General features: G+C 40.5%; 1 protein-coding gene across 2 annotated transcripts in view; it reads left to right on the top strand.

Annotated features, from left to right (window-relative positions):
- shank3a (SH3 and multiple ankyrin repeat domains 3a) overlaps window positions 1-18,486 on the top strand; it is a 329,586-nt gene extending 311,100 nt beyond the window's left edge. Inside the window, exons 19-24 of one of the 2 annotated variants that reach the window (XM_084408788.1) lie at window positions 3,850-3,930; window positions 4,646-4,666; window positions 5,614-5,735; window positions 6,048-6,153; window positions 6,423-8,895; window positions 12,760-18,486. In XM_084408788.1, the coding sequence (XP_084264914.1) occupies window positions 3,850-3,930; window positions 4,646-4,666; window positions 5,614-5,735; window positions 6,048-6,153; window positions 6,423-8,895; window positions 12,760-13,309 (3,353 nt within the window). In that variant the 3' untranslated portion in view covers window positions 13,310-18,486. The remainder of the gene's footprint in view (window positions 1-3,849; window positions 3,931-4,645; window positions 4,667-5,613; window positions 5,736-6,047; window positions 6,154-6,422; window positions 8,896-12,759) is intronic. The other variant, XM_084408789.1, reaches the window with a different exon arrangement.
- The last annotated feature ends 248 nt before the right edge of the window (window positions 18,487-18,734 follow it).

The raw sequence follows: 18,734 nt of genomic DNA, 5'->3' as shown, positions 1-18,734 counted from the left end.
ACTTTGGATAAAGCGCAGCGCTCATCACTGTCACTTTTTACCCAGCAGCCGTCCAATCACAGTGGAGGAAGGGCGGGACAAATACAACACCGACCAACCACCACATTCTGCTTATACAATGTCAACAGATGACAACAACATCAAGCATAGTAACGGAACAAAATAATTAAAAACAAGAGCCAGAGCAATTACATTATATCAACATTTTTATATAGAAACAACACAGAAACAAATGATCTGTGAAATTAGATACTGGTAACACTTCTGCGATATTCCATATCATAGCAAGCAAAGCGTCTCAACTGAAAAAAAACCCTGCTGCACTGCCAAAGCGCTCTCAAGCACCCACAACTAGGCATTTTCACATGACACACTGTGTATATAGAAACAAAAGGTATTTTTTTGCACTAAGTGTAAATAGTTGTTAGATGATATTTATACTTAGTGCAAATAGTGGCAGATACTGTTTGCACCTCAGCGTATTGTATTATAAAACAGTAAGCTATAACAAAGTCCCTTTAAGACAAGTCATTCCACTCGGCGGCCATCTTTGAAACGACTCTCAGGAATTCAAGTGCAGCTCCTATCTTTTTGAATGGGGAAACATAAAATTATCCAAAACTGTTCGCCAAGCTTACAATTAAATTTAATATTTGATCTCTGTCTCATAACTGTCATAAATTTTGTTTCTAAATGCTCGAATCATGACAGAAAACGAAAATGTTCAGGCTGGATCAAGCTCATGCGCAGTGGAAGCGCGCGTCTGACTGTTTCTATACATAGACAGTATATAAACTGGACACAGCGGGTAGGTTTCAACGGAGAAAAGTGAAGTCAATTAGAAGCTCTCACTTCCTGATGGCCGAGCGTACTGCGCAGACTCAAACTGAGCTTGACGACGTAGATGTGACGTGAGCAACCCGTCTGTCTTCTAGTAGCTGTGTCAAGAGAAATCTGAATCATTCCCTTCCGAAACTTGCAGAGACGGAGAGTGTGAGTAGGAGGTGTCCATGAGCTAGGAGCGGGAGAAACTTTTGCTAAGTATTCTGATTAATTATTTTGTCATTTTGCCTCCACGTCCCCCCGATTGCCAGCGAGCTTCTCCTCCTGTCCATACGGTAATCTCTGTACTGTGTGACACAGAGTCGCTTGGTTATGACGCAATCGTTAGCCTATTTTTACAAAAACGGCTTCTACGGGGCCATAATGTAAGATACAAGGTAATGGAGCCTTTTATACATTTTCGTGTTTCTTTAGAAATAAATAATGGACAAATGGAGTCTTTAAACGCCTCAGATGTAAAGTTATTCGCTGTCAAAGTGACACCAAAATGAATGGGAGTCAATGGAATGCTAACAGCAGGTGGGGGTCCGCTAATCAATGGCGGCGCCCGGGGAAGCTTCAGTATTTTATGAAACAGTGCCCCCCTGTTTCTATAGGAACTGGAGCTTCTAATGGCAGCAGCAGTGACACAATTACTTTACCAATCGGTGATTGGCTCTTATTTAGAAGGCGGGACTTATTCCGCCACATTGAGCGTTGCACTTTTCCGCATTCAAAACAATACAAGTGACGCATCTTGTGTTATTCTATAGTCTTTGGCTATAATAACAACATATTCAGTGTTATATGAATATATTCATTAAATTCATAAATTTGCTAATGCTTTATCGGGACATTACTTGTACTTGACACTACCTCATCTACAACTACTCCTATCCTACCCATTAAACACTTTATTCCCACTATTAAATACAGGTTAGGCACTGTATTTCCACTTTTCGAATATTTTCTCAATTTTAATTTAAAATAAACGCTACTCCGAGCTTATATGCAATGGGAAAAGGGGGAAGAATGAGTTAAGTATAAGGCGGATTCGAACTCGGGTCAGTTGTGTCAAAAGCTACTGCCTTACTTTCCATGCCACTTATCCTGTTATGAGCTGGATTTCTTTTGTAATTTTATCTGGATCAATCTGATAATGGTAAAGCCCAATTTATACTTCTGCGTTGAACTCGCGCCGTAGCTACGTCGTAGGCTGTGTGTAGCGCGCGTACCCTGATGTGCACCTCTCCAAAAATGTAACAACGCGTCAACTCTACGCGGACGCAAGCGCTGTGATTGGTCTGCTAGGACCGCTCCCTTGGGTTTCACATGCTCCCTCTGCAAGTGTAATTGCGTGTCAACGCGGACAACAACGCAGAAGTATAAATGAAAACCAACGCGTTGCCTACAGCGTAGAGGCTCCGGCGTAGGTCCGACGCAGAAGTATAAATTGGCCTTAAGCGAAGATAGTGTAAAAAGCATCTGCCAACAAGGTGGGCTATTTGCACTTGGTGTAAATAGACACTCAAAAAAAAAAAAAAATTTACTAGTTGAACTCACTACCCAACTAGTTGAACTATTGTAAGTCACTTATTACAGATAAAGTGTAAGTTCTTGCATTCAATATTTGTTTTTATAGATGCATAAGACAGTCTTGCTGTCTTTTTAGCATCTCGCTCAGTGGGCATTGTGTTTCAGATGCTGGTTTAGTTAAAGGTGTTTACATTTTGCTGTGCTTTGTCTGGGTTTTTTTTTTTTTTTTTTTGCTCAAACAGTACATGAAATGCATGAAAAAAAAAATGTAAAAGTTGTTTTAGATAAAACCATCAGATAAAACCAAAATGCATAAACTTCCACTTACAGGCCTTTTTATTTTATTTTATTTTATTTATTTTAAAATTAAGTTGCTGGATTTTATTATATTGCTTAAATGTAGTTCATATATTTTCAACATGCGAGTCTCTCAAGTGTAAAATGTATTAACTTAATTTGTATTTAATGCATTTGGCAGATGATTTTATCCAAAGCTGTTTACATTGCATTTAAGCTATACTGTTGATTAGTTCATGCATTTCTTGGAAATCAAACTCATGACCTCGCGTTGTTAGCAGCAAGCTCTACAGCATGAAATAGAAATGAAATATCCCTACAATCAGAGCAAAGTGATTTTTTTTTTTTTAATCTTATTGTCGATAAGAATGTTGTTCTTATTTGTCAAAATCATGGTCACCTGCAAAGTTATTGCATAACTCTGGGCTATGCAAACTATCACACACTTATACACACTACTGATGAAATAATAACGGAGTGTCTGTTGTTAGTTTTGTGGCTATATCCTCCCACACACACATACAAACTCACACACACACAGATTCTCACAGTTTAAATGCACAAACCCAGGCCTTGCTCCTGCCAGAGTTGCCATGGTTACTACAATGCATGTTTGAAGTAAGTATTGCATTAGTGCCTTGGTATTTCTCTCCCCATCTCTCTCTCTCCAGAGCTCTACTCCGGTCTGCAAGGTTGTTAGCTGAAGGAGTGAGGAGTTTTACGCTGATGTTATTGAGACAACAGAAGTGTCTGATCTCCTGGAACTCTGTTCGTTTTCTTGGTGCTTCCTTTTATGCTGATTGGGAGTTTATATCATGCTTTGGCTATAAAGCGTCAAGTTTCGTTTCTGAGAGACAAAGGGAAACTCGACCACCCTTTGGGTTGTAAGAGAATGAATGTGAAATGAAGGATTTTGGGAGACAAGTATTTCTTTCTACCATCCATCAGAGGGCCACCAAGGAAGGAAGTGGGTTTCTGGACGCGTACGCACACAGGAGATGTCTGATAGTTACATGATTCCAGAGAGAGAAAGACGGCAGGATAGAGTTTAATCGTGGTGCGGCAGTGTGGTACATTGTGATCTTCAGATGAAGATGGTGAAAAAGCGCTGGCAGCTGCCGATGGGCAGCAGCCGTGAAGGCCCCACGCCACACCATCGCATCTTCTCATCTACTCCTTGCCTTTCCTCCACAGCGCCCCCGCCTCCAAAAAGAGCACCCAGCACCACCCTTACCTTGAGGTCCAAAAGCATGACCGCTGAGCTCGAAGAGCTAGGTAAGACGCCCTCGAACAAACACACACACTAGTTGATTTGTGGAGTTGAACGATATTTTTGTCTTAGAGTTCATATTTTTATCACCAGTTCTTTTTTTAAAGGTGGTGAATTAATAGGGAATTTTAGCATGCTAACAGTTTACTGGACTTTAGCATGCTGTCAGGGAAGTAAATTCATCACTGTGAAAGCCAACATAACACTGCTTCTGTAACAAATCCTCTGCATTCAACAATAACTTTTAAAGCAATTACTGTCGCATTGCTCACATTATTATGCTTACTATTTCTGTACAGTAAAAGGTTATCATTATTTGAACTTGTATACTTGTTGAATATCTCTCATATATCCTATTGAAGGACTGCATGTTCTTGGATTCAATGTGCACAGTCTTCCTTATAATTAACTAGTTAGACGGTCAATTATGAAAATAGGTAGTTTAACACATGCACACACTTGGATGCAACATTTTCTGTCTATCTGTGTCTTTCTTCCTGTTGCTCTTTCTTGTTTATTTATTAACTGTGTCATCTCCCTCCTGCAGCCATTTGGGCTGTTCGAAACATCAGCTGTCTTTCTCTCTCGCTCAATCTGTGCTCTGAATTTACTGAGTTCATTACACACACTTACGTTCACACACTGAAACACGTATCGACAAACATTTGCTGCTGTGAGACTTTAATGGAGAAGTGTTCTGTACATTTATTTCATGCTCAGCCTCTAGGAGGAGAAGAGGGGGTGAGTTACACATTACTGGTTTTAGAAACCGACAAAATTACAGCAGTATTGCTATATCATGTGCATGCAACCATCTTCAGCTTGCTCACGCTGGAATATGCTTTATTTAGCTCTGTTCCAAAACCTAGTGAGCTGCCTACCTAGCCAGCTTTTTTGGGCGTTCTCAACAGCTATATTATGCTGTCTTTATAAATACCTGCTTTGGATGTCACAGAGAAATAGGAAAAGCTCAAATATTAAAATTACCATTTTTTATTAACTTATAATTAATAAATTAACTTAAATTAACTATAAATTAGAGCTTGAATAAAATAACTTAATAAATATAAGTATCAGTAGAAAATTATAGATTATTTGATAAATGAAACATTTTTCATGCTTATTTGAATATCACACTCGTAGGGTAGCAACATGTGCTAAGTCTAAACTCTGTGGAAATGCATTGTGATTTTCACCTTTCATATGCGTCATGTGAGGAATGCTATTTGTGTGGCGTGTGGAGTGTCCCAAATGAGTCACTTATGAGGTTCTATTTCAGTTAGGATGCTGCCTTAGGGACCGTTCACACAGGATGTATTCTCTATCCATCTGTGTTGTTTTTTAATTGTTTTTCTTTGTAAACATACCTTGCTAAACTTCAAAAGAACAAAAGAGTGCATCCAGTGTGAATGGCACTGCTCAATTAGACAGTATACAGCAGGCAGATCTATAGGTTGGAACTGAGCTAGTGTGTCATACTACACCTTTTGCCATAAATGAGGAGCAATGATGCATTGTTGCGTTGTGTTAATTCACTTTATGGCATTAAGCATTTCCATTTCATGTTTACTTTGTTATTATTTTATTTGAAAGCTTGTGATCAGATGTGATTCATATTACACTTTTTTGAGTACTATTTGTTTAGATGTGTGTAATGAACTTTGTTTTGTATGTGTGTTTGTTATCAGAAAGGCTAGATGAGATTTTGGCCTCTCAGGAGACAGTACTGAGGCCAAAGGTAGAAGACTACAGAGCAGCCACGGTGAAGCAACGTCCTACCAGTCGCCGAATGACACCAGCAGAAATCAGTGTAAGATACAGTATGTGCACACACACTCAAATTATCATAAAGTGTCCCATTTCAGCTGTATTGACCAGATATGTTATCTGTATACAGTGGAGTTGTATACAGTGGAATTTCTAATTGAAAAACTGATTTTATGCAGGTTCAATGCTGGTCTAATGTACCAGTATAGTTTCACTGTATATAAGCATCTAAAACTCAACATGCAAGGTACTTTCAGCGGGGTTAAAGCCTCTTACAATAACAACGGCAAGCAGAAACACTCTGTTGATAATGACATAATTTTTTGTTTTTCTGGTCTTCTCTGTCTTTGTGCAGTCTCTTTTTGAGCGGCAAGGACTTGCTCTTCATGGTGCTCTTCATCCAGCGTTGGAAAAAGCCCACATGCAGCTGCCGAAAAGCATGGCTAGAACAAAGTCTTTTGGTAATCTTTTACATACAATGCTCTATTAAGCTCCATAATTTCATACAGCAGTGAAGTGTTACTGTATTTTGAGCCACAAATCTGAATGCATTGAAATGCCATATTTTGGTACACAGTAACATTAAAGAAACATTACAGTTATGGACACACAGTAATGTTAAAGGAAAGAGCAAAGACCAAATCTGCAAAATATTGCACACTTGTTCATCATCCAAGCTCAAACAAAACCCCAAATACATTTGTATAGATCTATCTGTCTGTCTGTGCAGGAGCAACCGAAGAGGATCGACTGTCTGCCCTAGCAGCGGAACACAGGTTTCCACGGAGCTCCTCCATGACGGACAGCCTGAGAGACAGCCATAGTATTCCTCCACCTCCCCAAATGGCTCCCCCACCTCCCCCGTCGCTTTATTATCTAGATACTGGACCCCCTCCTTCATTCTGCCCACCCCCTCCCCCTGGCCGCATTCATGATCCCAGCCGTTCCAGTTTTAAACCAGGCTCTGAACCGAGACTGCACGCTTTGCCACAGACAATGTCCGCTGAGCTTTATGAGCCGCCTCGCCATGCCTCCCACATGGAACGGCAGAAGAAAGCCCGCTCCATGATCATTCTGCAGGACTCCACCCACCTCCCCGTAGAGCCTACTGACATCCCCAGGCCAGGTCCTATCTCAACTCCACCTGAGAGGATCAAGCGGAAAGGTCGAGTCATCGATAACCCCTACGCCAATGTGGGCCAGTTCAACGTAGGCCTGTTCATGCCGCCTCCCAGCAAACCACAGCGGAGGAAGAGTCCACTTGTAAAGCAAGTGCAGGTGGAAGATGCTCAGGAGAGAGCATCACTAGCACTGGCATCCATCCATGCGAGAGAGCACTCTCCCTCTGGGCGCCTAGCTGCCCACCACACCAGCAGGGCTGATTTCTATCATCATCAGCAGCAGCTGTTGAAGGAACGCAGTCAAGCTCAGGCTGAGGGACTATTGCAAGGGAAAGGACCTTTTGCTGCTGCAATTGCTGATGCTGTGAAAGACCGTGAACGTCGTCTGGAGGAGAGGCGGAAATCTACAGTCTTCCTATCAGTGGGCACTATGGAGGGCAGTTCAGCACCACCCCCTGAGGCCCCCTCACTCACACCATCACGTTCTGTCGATGAACGAATGCTCACACGTGAACTTGGTCAGTTGCCTCCTCCCGCCTTGGCGTTGCGTCCCTCTCCTGGGGGAACCACCTTCATTCACCCACTGACGGGAAAGCCCCTGGACCCTAACTCTCCATTGGCACTTGCGCTGGCCGCAAGGGAACGAGCATTAACCTCCCAGAGTCAGTCCCCTTCAAGCAGCCCTGAGCCCAGAACTAAACACGAAGCAGCTGGAGGGGTGCTGTATATGGAGACCCAGACCAAAGAGGCTGAGCGATCAGAGGGTGAGGGGGAGTTTGCCTCACCTCCCTTTTCCCCTGCGGCAAAAAGAATTTACGAGACCTCCGCCCCCACCAGTAAAATTCAGTGGGGAAGTCCCATATCCACCAGGAAAGAGTTAGAAACAAGGACAGAAAGGAAGGAGGAGAGCAAAATTGAGGACAAGAAAAGTATGATCATCAGCATCATGGACACATCTCAGCAGAAAACTGCTGGGCTTATCATGGTTCATGCAACGAGTAATGGGCAGGCTGTGGGGCCCAGCCCAGAGCACAGTGTCCCCTCTCCTATCGGGGCATTGTCAGAGAGCCCAAAACCCATGTTGGCCGAAATAAAACGCGCCAAGTCCCCTGGTCCTGACGCTCCTTCGATATCAACCCCACCTCCAGCCACAGCTCCAGCTTCCCAGCCATCTCCCAGCCCAGCCTCAGATAAAACTCTGGCTCAGGGTAGTTCCGAGGAGGATGTTGATCCCTACACAGTCACCTTGCCACCTGCCATGCTCTCCTCCAGTGATGAGGAGACGCGAGAGGATCTTCGTAAAATTGGTGTGGTTCCTCCTCCGGATGAATTTGCCAATGGCCTTCTTGGAAAGACACCTGTAACTGCAGTACCTCCTGTTCATACGTTGGGGCAGACAACCCCTTCTGCCCTGCCCTCAGCTCCACCCCCACCCCCTGCCCTTCCAGCAGCGGTTGCCGCAGCAGCACAGGTCCCCGCTAGCAGTGGCCCGCAAGCAGCCTCAGGGAAGCCATCTGAGTCCCACCTGGGCCCAGAGTCTGCTGCTGACTCCGGGGTGGAAGAGGTAGACACTCGTAGCTCCAGCGATCACCACCTGGAGACCACGAGCACCATCTCCACTGTCTCCAGCATGTCTACACTGTCCTCGGAAAGCGGCGAGCCCACGGACACCTACACCACCTACGCAGATGGCCAGACGTTCATTCTTGATAAGCCGCCAGTGCCTCCAAAGCCAAAGCTCAAGTCCCAGCTCAGCAAGGGCCCGGTGACATTCAGGGACCCCCTGCTTAAACAGTCATCTGATAGCGAACTGCTCTCACAGCAGCACGCGGCTGCGCTGGCTGCTGCTGCGGGAGCCTCAGGCCCGGCCAGACCCCGCTACCTCTTCCAGAGACGCTCCAAGTTGTGGGGGGACCCTGTGGAACCCCGTCCGCTTTCGGGGGCAGAGGAAGGCAAGCCCACTGTGATCAGTGAGCTCAGCTCAAGGCTGCAGCAGCTGAACAAGGACACACGCTCACTTGGGGAAGAGCCACTTGGAGCTTCACTTGACCCCGGAAGGAAATCGCCCGTGGTTGGTGCAAGGTAAGGCATGAATCCTGCAGAAGAGCAAACGCAAATCAATTTCACAACCGAAACAAAACACCCATGAAAATAAACAACACATTTTTAAAGCAACATAGTAAAGAAAAAAAGAAGTTGTTTATACTGCAAATGCAAGTTTCCTATTGGTTAAATGGCAGTGAGAACATTTACCTTGTGCAATTCTTTTCCCAAATCTGACTAACGATGTTCAATTTAAACTCACAGTTTGTATTCAGTAATATTTAATAAAAAGAACATGCACAAGATATATTAAATATCCTCGTGAAAATGGCATGCCCCGAAGCATGCTAAAAAAAAGCAAATCCAGAACTTTACTTATGTAGAAATATTAAGTGTTAATGTTTAACATGCTTTCTTCATTGAGACGTTTGGAGCCCCAGAACTATCTCAGCATTCGACAACCACTGGTAAGTAATGTAGAACAGCCTCAGGCTCAAAGCTCGTAGACAATAGTTAGAGTGATATACTGTAGACATTTCTGTTGATCCATAAATACACATAACCAGAGCTACAGGGGCAGTTTGAGTTAAAACTATTAATTAAGTTGTTTCACATAAGAGCTCAAAGGGCAATGCTTTTTCTGTCTTGATTTGTGAAGCACCAGCTTTGTACTATTTTGCATATATCCTCAAATACAGCTGAAGTCCTTTATATCCCAACAGATGTGACAAGGACATGGAAGACAGTAAACCTTAGCTTTTAGCCACTAGGGTAAATCAAATGTCATTCCTTTTATTTTCTATTGTTTAACAATCCACTAATCCCATACTCAATCACTTTTGCTGACATTGCTCTTGGTTTTATTAATAACTTCTGCAGGTTCTTGTGTTCCCTTGTCCACCCTGGCAAATTAACAAAAAAATATGCCATAGTGCATCCGTTTTGGTCATCAGTTTCGCTATGACACCTTCAGTGTACAATACATGATACAACTCAAAAGAATGTAGGTTGACTACATTGACATGAATTGGATTTTAACCATGAAGTGCTTCTTTAAGTTCCTGTCTTTTGCCATTTGGGTGTTCACAAGGTAACAGATGGCCTGAGGGCATGCACCATCTCAGGCTTTGACCTTTCACCTTCCAAACTCTGACACATCTAACTTAGTGAGCTTTTCCCTGCAGCCTGCTCCTCTATGGCACTGAGCTAGCAGTATGCATGTGGGTCCATGTGTGACTGATGTTTTTTGCAACATCCTATGATATGAATGTGTTGTTTGACCCATATTACTCACAGTAGTGTTTTGAGATACGTTACTCCTTAAAACTCATGTTTGTCCAGCCCCTGTGTTAAGAAAATGCTATTTTTATTCAGAAACCAAATTGGATTGTAATAAGTTAAATTGTTTAAATTATACCAGCTGAAAGTTGCCATTTCCCATCAGAAAATCCAACATAAAACCAACATAATCATCAGTGTCATCACAATAACAATCTCTCATTCCTCTCAGTCTGCATAGTCGTTTAAAACGTTTCTTTTTATTTTCCATCATTCAGACATGCTGTCCAAGCTTACTGTGCTCGCTGAGTGTTTCATTTCTGTATCTTTCTGACACTTTCATCCTTTAATCATGCTAACACAGTGACCGCTCCGGCTTCTTCTTAGAAAAATGGTTGCTCATGTAGTTTTATGCATTGTTTATTTTTCATACATATTTGTTCATTTTGATTTTTTTGCTTAATTTTTGTTTCATTTGACCAGAACGGCACCTTACCCCAGACACAAGATGTATTCAAAGAAATACTTTAATTTCACGTCATCATTAAAAAAAAGTCAGTCATTATTGGCTATGTGTATATGTGCATCTTCCACAATTGAAAGCTGACGTCTGGGGATAGCTGCGCTCTGGTCCGTGTCACTACGCATTTGTTTTGCATTCGATTGACATTGTTGAGGATGTGATGTGTGTGGTGTTTGTTTTTTGTTCTGTCATGGACTGATGCTAACCGACCGCTCTCTCTCTCTCTCATTGCCCCCTCCCCCCCTCTCTCTCTCTTTCTCTCTCTTTCTTTCTCCATCTCCCCCTCTCTCTCTCTCCCCCCTTTCTATCTCTTTATTTCTCTCACTCTCTCTCTTTGCATGCTACGCTGCTCTGTCTAGAGCTGAATCTGAGGCTAAGCCCAGAAGAGCCGGGCACCTGTGTAAGTGCGCATGAATCATCTCATCTCTTTTTTCTGTCTGTTTCCACACCTCTAAGTCAAGCCCTGATCATCATCCACCCTTCCTCATCTACTGACCCGCCCTATGCTAATTTGGCCAGGCCCCCTCTGCTTAATTGTCCTCAATCATCAAGTTACACAGGCAAAAGGATTTGATCAATTCAGGTATAGGACATTTGTTTTCCTTTAGATTTTTCATAGGCTGCTTCTACAGATATGATAGATAATGATCAGAGCTTGCATTCATATTGCTAAATAAGTTCTGTCCTCTTCACCCAGATGCTTAAATATTGTTGACTTGGCTATTCGTATTCACGTAAAAATATCAAATTATGAATTCTATATAATCCTTTAATCTTAAAATACTATATATGTTGGATATTATACAACATATTAATCCTATATTATGTATTTAAAAAATAATACATCATATGTAATTTGAAGGTTGAGATGTTATGCGTGTCTCTACATCTGTCTTCTGTCATCTTCTATTATTTCTCATGTGGTGCATGTTTGGTTGTGCTTTCAGTGTTCTGCTGTAAAGTGCTCATAAAATCTGTGTAAATCTAGACACGTTATACATTTCATTCAGATTTCATTCAAACTCACGTAACACCCCAGTCATTATCATTGACTGTTTACTGAGTAATTATGTCTGATCTTCACTTCAGTGCTCACGGAGGCAGGTTTTAAGTGGAAAGAGAGTTTCTCTTGCCTATTACAGTTGTAGCGTGAAGAACTTTCAGTCTTGACAAGCTTAATAAATGATTTTAGTGTCAACAGCTGAAATTAAAATAAAAAAAATGTATTATGCATTTGGTCAACTACGTGTTTAGTTTATGTTTCTATTCAACTAAATTTAACTAGAACATTTTAATAATCTTAAAATGAAACATAACAACATTGAGAAGCAGCATGCCGTAAGATATTGTGTATTATAGTGTATTTTGTCTTACTGCGCTGGATATTTTGGTAACATTTTATAATAAGGCCCCGTTAGTTAACATTGGTTAATGACCAATACATTTGTTAAAGTATAATCTTTGTTAATGTTACTTAATAAATAAAAAATAGTTAGTAATGTTAGTAATTAGTAGTAGTAATGTATTAGTAGATTAATACAGTACATGCTCATGTTAATGAATGTAGTTAACTAATTTGAACAAATGAAACCTTATTGTAAATAGTTGCTGATAGTTTTAGATATTTTCACTGAAGAATCAAAAAAGACATTAAAACTCATTAAATAGTCTTTTTTTTTTTACAATGTAAATAGGGTGCATTTTAGGAAGGAAACATTTTAAATTTAAGTTCTATGACAAATATCTAAACTCTAAAAACAAAACTATATATTAACTCTAAAAACTTTCACTCTTGTTATAATCTTGATCATGCTTGATCGTATGAGGTATTCTATCTATCTTTGCTCCACAGGTCTCTTACACCTTTGGACTTCTACTGTTAGAGCTTAAATGCGTTAATGAAGCATCTCACTAACACTAGTTTAATGCGTTTGCCACGTCTAACTCAAAGCGTAGAGTCCTAACATAGCTGATGCTGTTACTAAAACTGGACAAGAGAGCCACTGAATCTCAGGACTCATACCTGCCGTTTCTCTCAAAAAAAGTTGACTTTCATCCTCTCTCCCTCTTCCTTTTCTCTTGTCTCTGTTCTCTACTTTTAGACTCTTCAGCAGTTTGGGGGAGCTCCATACTATCTCTCAGAGAGGCTACGGCACCACCTACACCATCAGACCAGGCAGCCGCTACCCAGTGACCCGGCGGACGCCCAGCCCCGGTTCCCCGGACCGCTCAGATCCTCTGGGACCCATCCGGGGCTTTGGCCTGGCCACTTCTCCCATCACACCTCCCACCATCCTTAAGTCGTCTAGCCTCAGTCTCCCTCACGAACCGAAAGAAGTGCGTTTCGTCATGAGGAGCTCCAGCGCGCGGAGTCGCTCTCCCTCTCCCGCCCCTTCGCCAGGCATGCCCTCCCCCCTGCTCGCCCTTCGGCCGTTCCACCAGAAGCCCCTCCACCTGTGGAACAAGTATGACGTGGGCGACTGGCTGGCCAGCATTAACCTGGCCGAACACCGGGAGCGATTCCAGGAGCATGAGATCGAGGGCTCCCATTTGCCCGCTCTGACCAAGGAGGACTTCGCTGAGCTGGGTGTGACGCGCGTCGGTCATCGCATGAACATTGAGCGTGCTCTTAAACTGCTGCTAGAGAGTTGACCAAGCGCCTCCCTCTGCCTGTAGCTAGTCTCCACACAGTTTTCCTTTATTTTCTTATTTGCTTGTCTTTTTATTTTACTTGTGATTCTTGAACTTTAAAGCCAAAGTGTGTCATTTTGATGTTAAAATACTTTCTCCTATCCCAGCTTAATATTACCTTCAAAACGTCGCTCTGATCATTTGAGCATCCCAACCAATCCGACACACCAACATTTGCAGTGTTTGTGCAAGCAATGGTACATTTTGGGAAACAATTTGAACGCAATAATTAATTTACCGGTAGCCATTTCTGATTGCCGCAAAAATGACACACTTCAGCTTTAAATAACCCCTTTATTTCCTTAATCTGTCATTGGTAAAGTGGGTGTTTGTTCCATGCCATTTTTGTAGCACTATCTTAAGCATCCAATCACATGGGTGCTGTGTGTTTGGTAGGGGCTGTGAATTTAGTGATCAAATTGACTTTGTTCACACTGTACACAAATCAACATTCAGTAACAAAATCTGGAATCATGTTCGTCATGGATTCTTGCCGTGGTGCTGAACTCATGATTCATTGAAGTATTTTATGCATTTTTGCAAATGCTGAAACCACTCAGTCGTTCACTCATTTACTATACGCTATATAGTTGACAAAACTGAGGGTATAAAAATGTCATACTGAATTAGGAAAAATCGCACTGCATTTAAATCCAAAACAAATGTAGTTTGAAAATTCTGATTTCATGTTTAGCGACAAAAATACACCAAAACTTGTCTTTGTCTGAACAAAGCTCATGCAGAACATCTCATAATTGATTCTTCAGTTTTATTAGCATGATAAACACCCACTAATCCCTTAGTCCCAAATCCATTTTCCCCCACTTTACTATCTGCTTCTTACCACTGCGTCATTAATCCAGAAAAAAGGAGGGATGCTGTTGAGAAAAGGAAGTTCAGTTGCCTTTCAGAGTATTTTTTTAGGAGTGGATGAGCAGACTGGGCGTGGCCGGATCCTCTCTGTCTACCACCTGCCCCCTTCTGGCTGAGGGACGTACTACACTCGGAGAATGTTTAACCAATACTAGTGGCTTTTTTTCATAATCAGACTCTTACTTTGGGTTTCCAAAGGAAATATGACATTAGATAGAATATCTCAATGTATTTAAATAGCTTTGAAAATGGAGAGGGACAGCAAACAGGATGGACCGGGCAAAACTGCACCTGTCTCTCTCCCTAGATGATTTATTCCACCAATAATTTACTCATTTTTACCAATTATATACATATATATTTGACAGAAAAAAAAAAGTATAGAGATATATGAATATAACATTTTTGTCATAAATATAAAACTTATATATGATATTATATACATATATATATAAAGACAAAAAACACTCTTGAAGATGATTTTTTGATGGTTATCCTTTTATGATGGACTGTAGCATGAAACGTTACATCACCATACGAAATGACAGTTGACTGGTTCGATTGATTTGCATTGTACCACACCCTTTTTTGCTTTTGTTTGTTACAGTTTTACAGAACCTGGTCTTCCATCTTTTATTGAACATCCCACAGTGGGGTGTAATGGTGTGTGTTCATGTTTGAGCCCTTCACACAGACCACTTTTGTTATTTTTCGTTTGTAATTTTTCATATATATAAAAAAAAAAAAGGTGTTCTTAATACAGTTACACGCTTTCATGCACACAACCACACTAGTTTCTTATCCAAATATGACTTTGCTAAATCAAAAGTCTTCTTAATCTGGTAATAAGAAATTCTGAATAAGAAACTGCAATAAGTGTGCGTGTAAGCGAGTGTGTGAACAAATGTGTGTGAGGTGTGCATGACAGAACCACTGTGGGACGAGAAACATCTGTAATATTGCAACTTATCTTGATGGTAATGACTGGTGTTCAACATCTCATAAACAAACCAGAAGACAGAATCTATAATTGTAAAATTTCCACCGTATGGCTTATATGGTAATCTGCTGTAAGCAGCATTTGGCTCATTTGTTTTGGCCTTTTTTATTTCTTTATTTAATGTTTTTATTTTATTTTTTGCCTCTCCTCATAGGTGGATTTTGTAGCTTGTGAAATATGATGCTTAGAAGAATTTTTATGAATTCACTTAGAATTAATTTTAGAATGACAATTATTTAAAAGATGAAGCTAAGGACAAAAGATTTAATGAAAAAACAATCAATCAGAAAAAAGCCCAGAGATCCTGCAGCTGTATATATGGTCAAATGACTAGAATATTTGCTTTTTATATCAATCACAAGCAATGTATATAGGATAGTTTTCATATAAATTTTTAAAAATCAAAAAATATATAGATCTATATATGAATGTTTGGCATATATGCATAGTTAACCACCTGTCAAAAAAGGTGAAGATTTTACTCTTTGTATGGAGTTCGGGGGTGATTTGCACAAAACAAGGTGCTAGCATTTCAAGCCATTCATTCCCACCTGTCTGATTCTACCCTCCATTAGGGCTCAACAGATGACCTGTTTGCATATTTAAAATGAAGCCTGGGACATGCAAACACAGATGCTCATTTCTGGTCAGTCTTGTTTTTATTGTGTGTTTTTCTAAACAGACTGTGACAGCAGAAAGAGTTAATGCTTCATCCATTGGTCAGCTAAAATCAGTCCGCATGCAAACAGCCAAGGACAACAACACCTTCTCAGTGCTTCATTAGACGAGTGTTTTTGACGACACGCCAGTAACACTGTGAAGGAAAGCCCCTTCCATAGGAGCAACTTTGACTCTGAGTAGATACCATATTTATCTTGACATGAATAAAAAGAATCAGTGAGCGATTGAAGTACAGCCAGTTCACAGTGCAGCTAAATACACGTCACTCATCTTCTTAATCCCATTCTGTACACACAGTTAAATATGGGAGTGGCATTCTACAACTGAATTTACTAGGAATGAAAAATCAATTTTAAAAAAATGTAGGTGTCACAGCATTATGAGAAATGGATATTAATTTGGGGAGTTAAATATATATTTTTTTATTTAACAATTTATTACTGTTTTTAAAGATGAATGATATGACAAAGGTAATCTAATTTTTAGATTGTGTGTGTGTAAACTATATATATTAATTATACCCTATATACGCACTAGCACTAGGCTATTATTTTTATTATTTTTATTTAAAGGAATCATTAAAAGCGCATTGATCAAAAGTGACACTAAAGACTTTTACTTTGTTTTCTACATTCTACATTTACTAGATTTCTACTGGAAAAAAAATGTATCCCAGTTTCCACTTGAATTTTTCTTGAGCAGAAACATCAACAGATTATAGACTGGAGTAATGATGCTGAAAATTCAGCTTTAACATCACCAGAATAAATTACATTATAAAATATATTAAAATAGGAAACAATTATTTTAAATTGTAATATTTGCCTATTAACTGAATTTACTGTATTTCAGATCAATTAACTGCAGGCTTGGTGAGCATAAAAGACTTCTTTCAAAAACAAAGTACTGACCCCAAACCTTTCAATGGTAGCGTGTATATATATATATAGTGTGTGTGTGTGTGAGAGAGAAAATATATTCTTTTCCAGCAGAAATGAAGGGTTTTGAAAATAGGGTGTGACCTATGACCTTAAGACAGACTGTACTTTGAACAGACTGTACTTGTATTGCCTCATAGCCTCATTTGTGCTAATGTACTGTAAATATGGTGGTTACTCTGACTTAAAGTTTATTCCCTCATTTTAGATGCTATTTTCTGCAAGAAAATAATTTTGCTCATTAACAGAAATCCTGACCTCCCCTCCTAAAACAGCTGCTCTGCATTAAACCGTCAGTCTGTTTGACTGTACAAGGGCTTGAATGAAGGTGTTGAGGGGTCATTTGGTGTCAGGCCCCTTTTGATAACTGTGAATTACTTAGTGTATGTGTCCTCCAATGCAGACAAGCCCTGACCCTACCATTCAGATCCCCAGAAAAATACACACACCGATTCCTTGTTAAATCCATAGGTAGCTTTTGCATAAAATCTTCCCAGAAATGCTGTAAATTTTTTATTTAAAGATGACCTACTTAATTTTCCCATTATGCCCCCTCCCTTTAGCTCATCCAGAAGAACAAAAGCAAGTCTGCATATGTTTTTGTGAATGTCGTCCCACTCTGGAGACTTGGAACTGCATTTCTGAGCCATATGTACTAGTTTTCGTCCTCTCATCTTCTGATAACTCGCGAGCTGTGATTTTCGTTCCGTACACATCACTCATACTTTCATCTTTCATATTGACTTTATGTTGTGTACATTATATTATAGTTGTTCGAGCAGGAGATGAAAGGAAATGAACAAATGTGCCAAAAAGTAATTATTGTTTTTTAGCTTTTCTTTGAGGTTTGTAGAGAACTAATGCTGTTCGAACCAGCACTATGGTGCCACCTCCTGGAAATCTTGAGACTACAGACATCTCATATTTTCCTTTTTCTTCTCTTTGTTTCCCCAAATATAGGAGTTTTTATGTTTTTCAATGATTTGCATATGTGGCCCGATTTATTGAATTTCATGGGTTCATGTCTGGATTTAAGAATCTGTTCTGTTTGGCTTGAATTCCAGTAAGTCAATTAGTGACTGACTTGCACATCCCTGACCTTTGCCCTTTACTTTCCCCCAATGTAGCGCAGACATCAGGGGTTCTGCATATTTAACGAGAATGAAAATTGTAATTGATTTCTTTGTAATTTTAATCAATCACTGGCAGGACGTAACATAAAATAAACACATCATTCACATGACTACAGTATGTTCTACAGGTTTGTCCATTTTGTTTTCTGAATAACAAAAGCACAATAAAAATGGCAAGATATGCAGTATACTGTACACTGCTTTAATGAGCATTGTTTTCTGGTGGGTTGATTGCTCAGTTGAGGTTGTGACCTGTTGCTAATGGAGACACAGAGGGCCTCATTTATAAAATGTTGCGTAGAAACCATCCTACATTTGATCTTACGATCATTTCTCCAATGTGCGTACGTGTGATTCAGAGAGCGCACAAAAAACGTGCACACAACACTCTTCTAGATGAGAGATCTATAAATCGCGAATGATTTTGAAATTCTGCACAGCTGAATGGTTTCAGATCTCCATGGCACCTAATTAATGTCATTAGCATATAAAAGATCACCAGTCAATGTCCAAATCCTTTAGGCTTACTTGAGAATGGCGGGCGGCAAGAATTGCTTAGTTCTCTTTCGAGTCGGTCTCTCGAAATTGCGTAATAGCTTACGCTTTAGGGAAACTCCTTTCTCCGAAATTCCTGAAGCCTGATTGAATAATGCTATTGCTCTTGCAATAGCCAATGGCGCTCAAGCGCTCACACGCTGGGTGGGCCCAGCTGTTATATAGGTAGCGCTGAATGCCAGATTATCTCAGAATCTTTCTCCTTC

This window comes from Rutilus rutilus (assembly GCF_951802725.1).
Source record: "Rutilus rutilus genome assembly, chromosome: 5".
Taxonomy (NCBI): domain Eukaryota; kingdom Metazoa; phylum Chordata; class Actinopteri; order Cypriniformes; family Leuciscidae; genus Rutilus; species Rutilus rutilus.
This window is presented reverse-complemented; position numbering and strand designations above follow the sequence as displayed.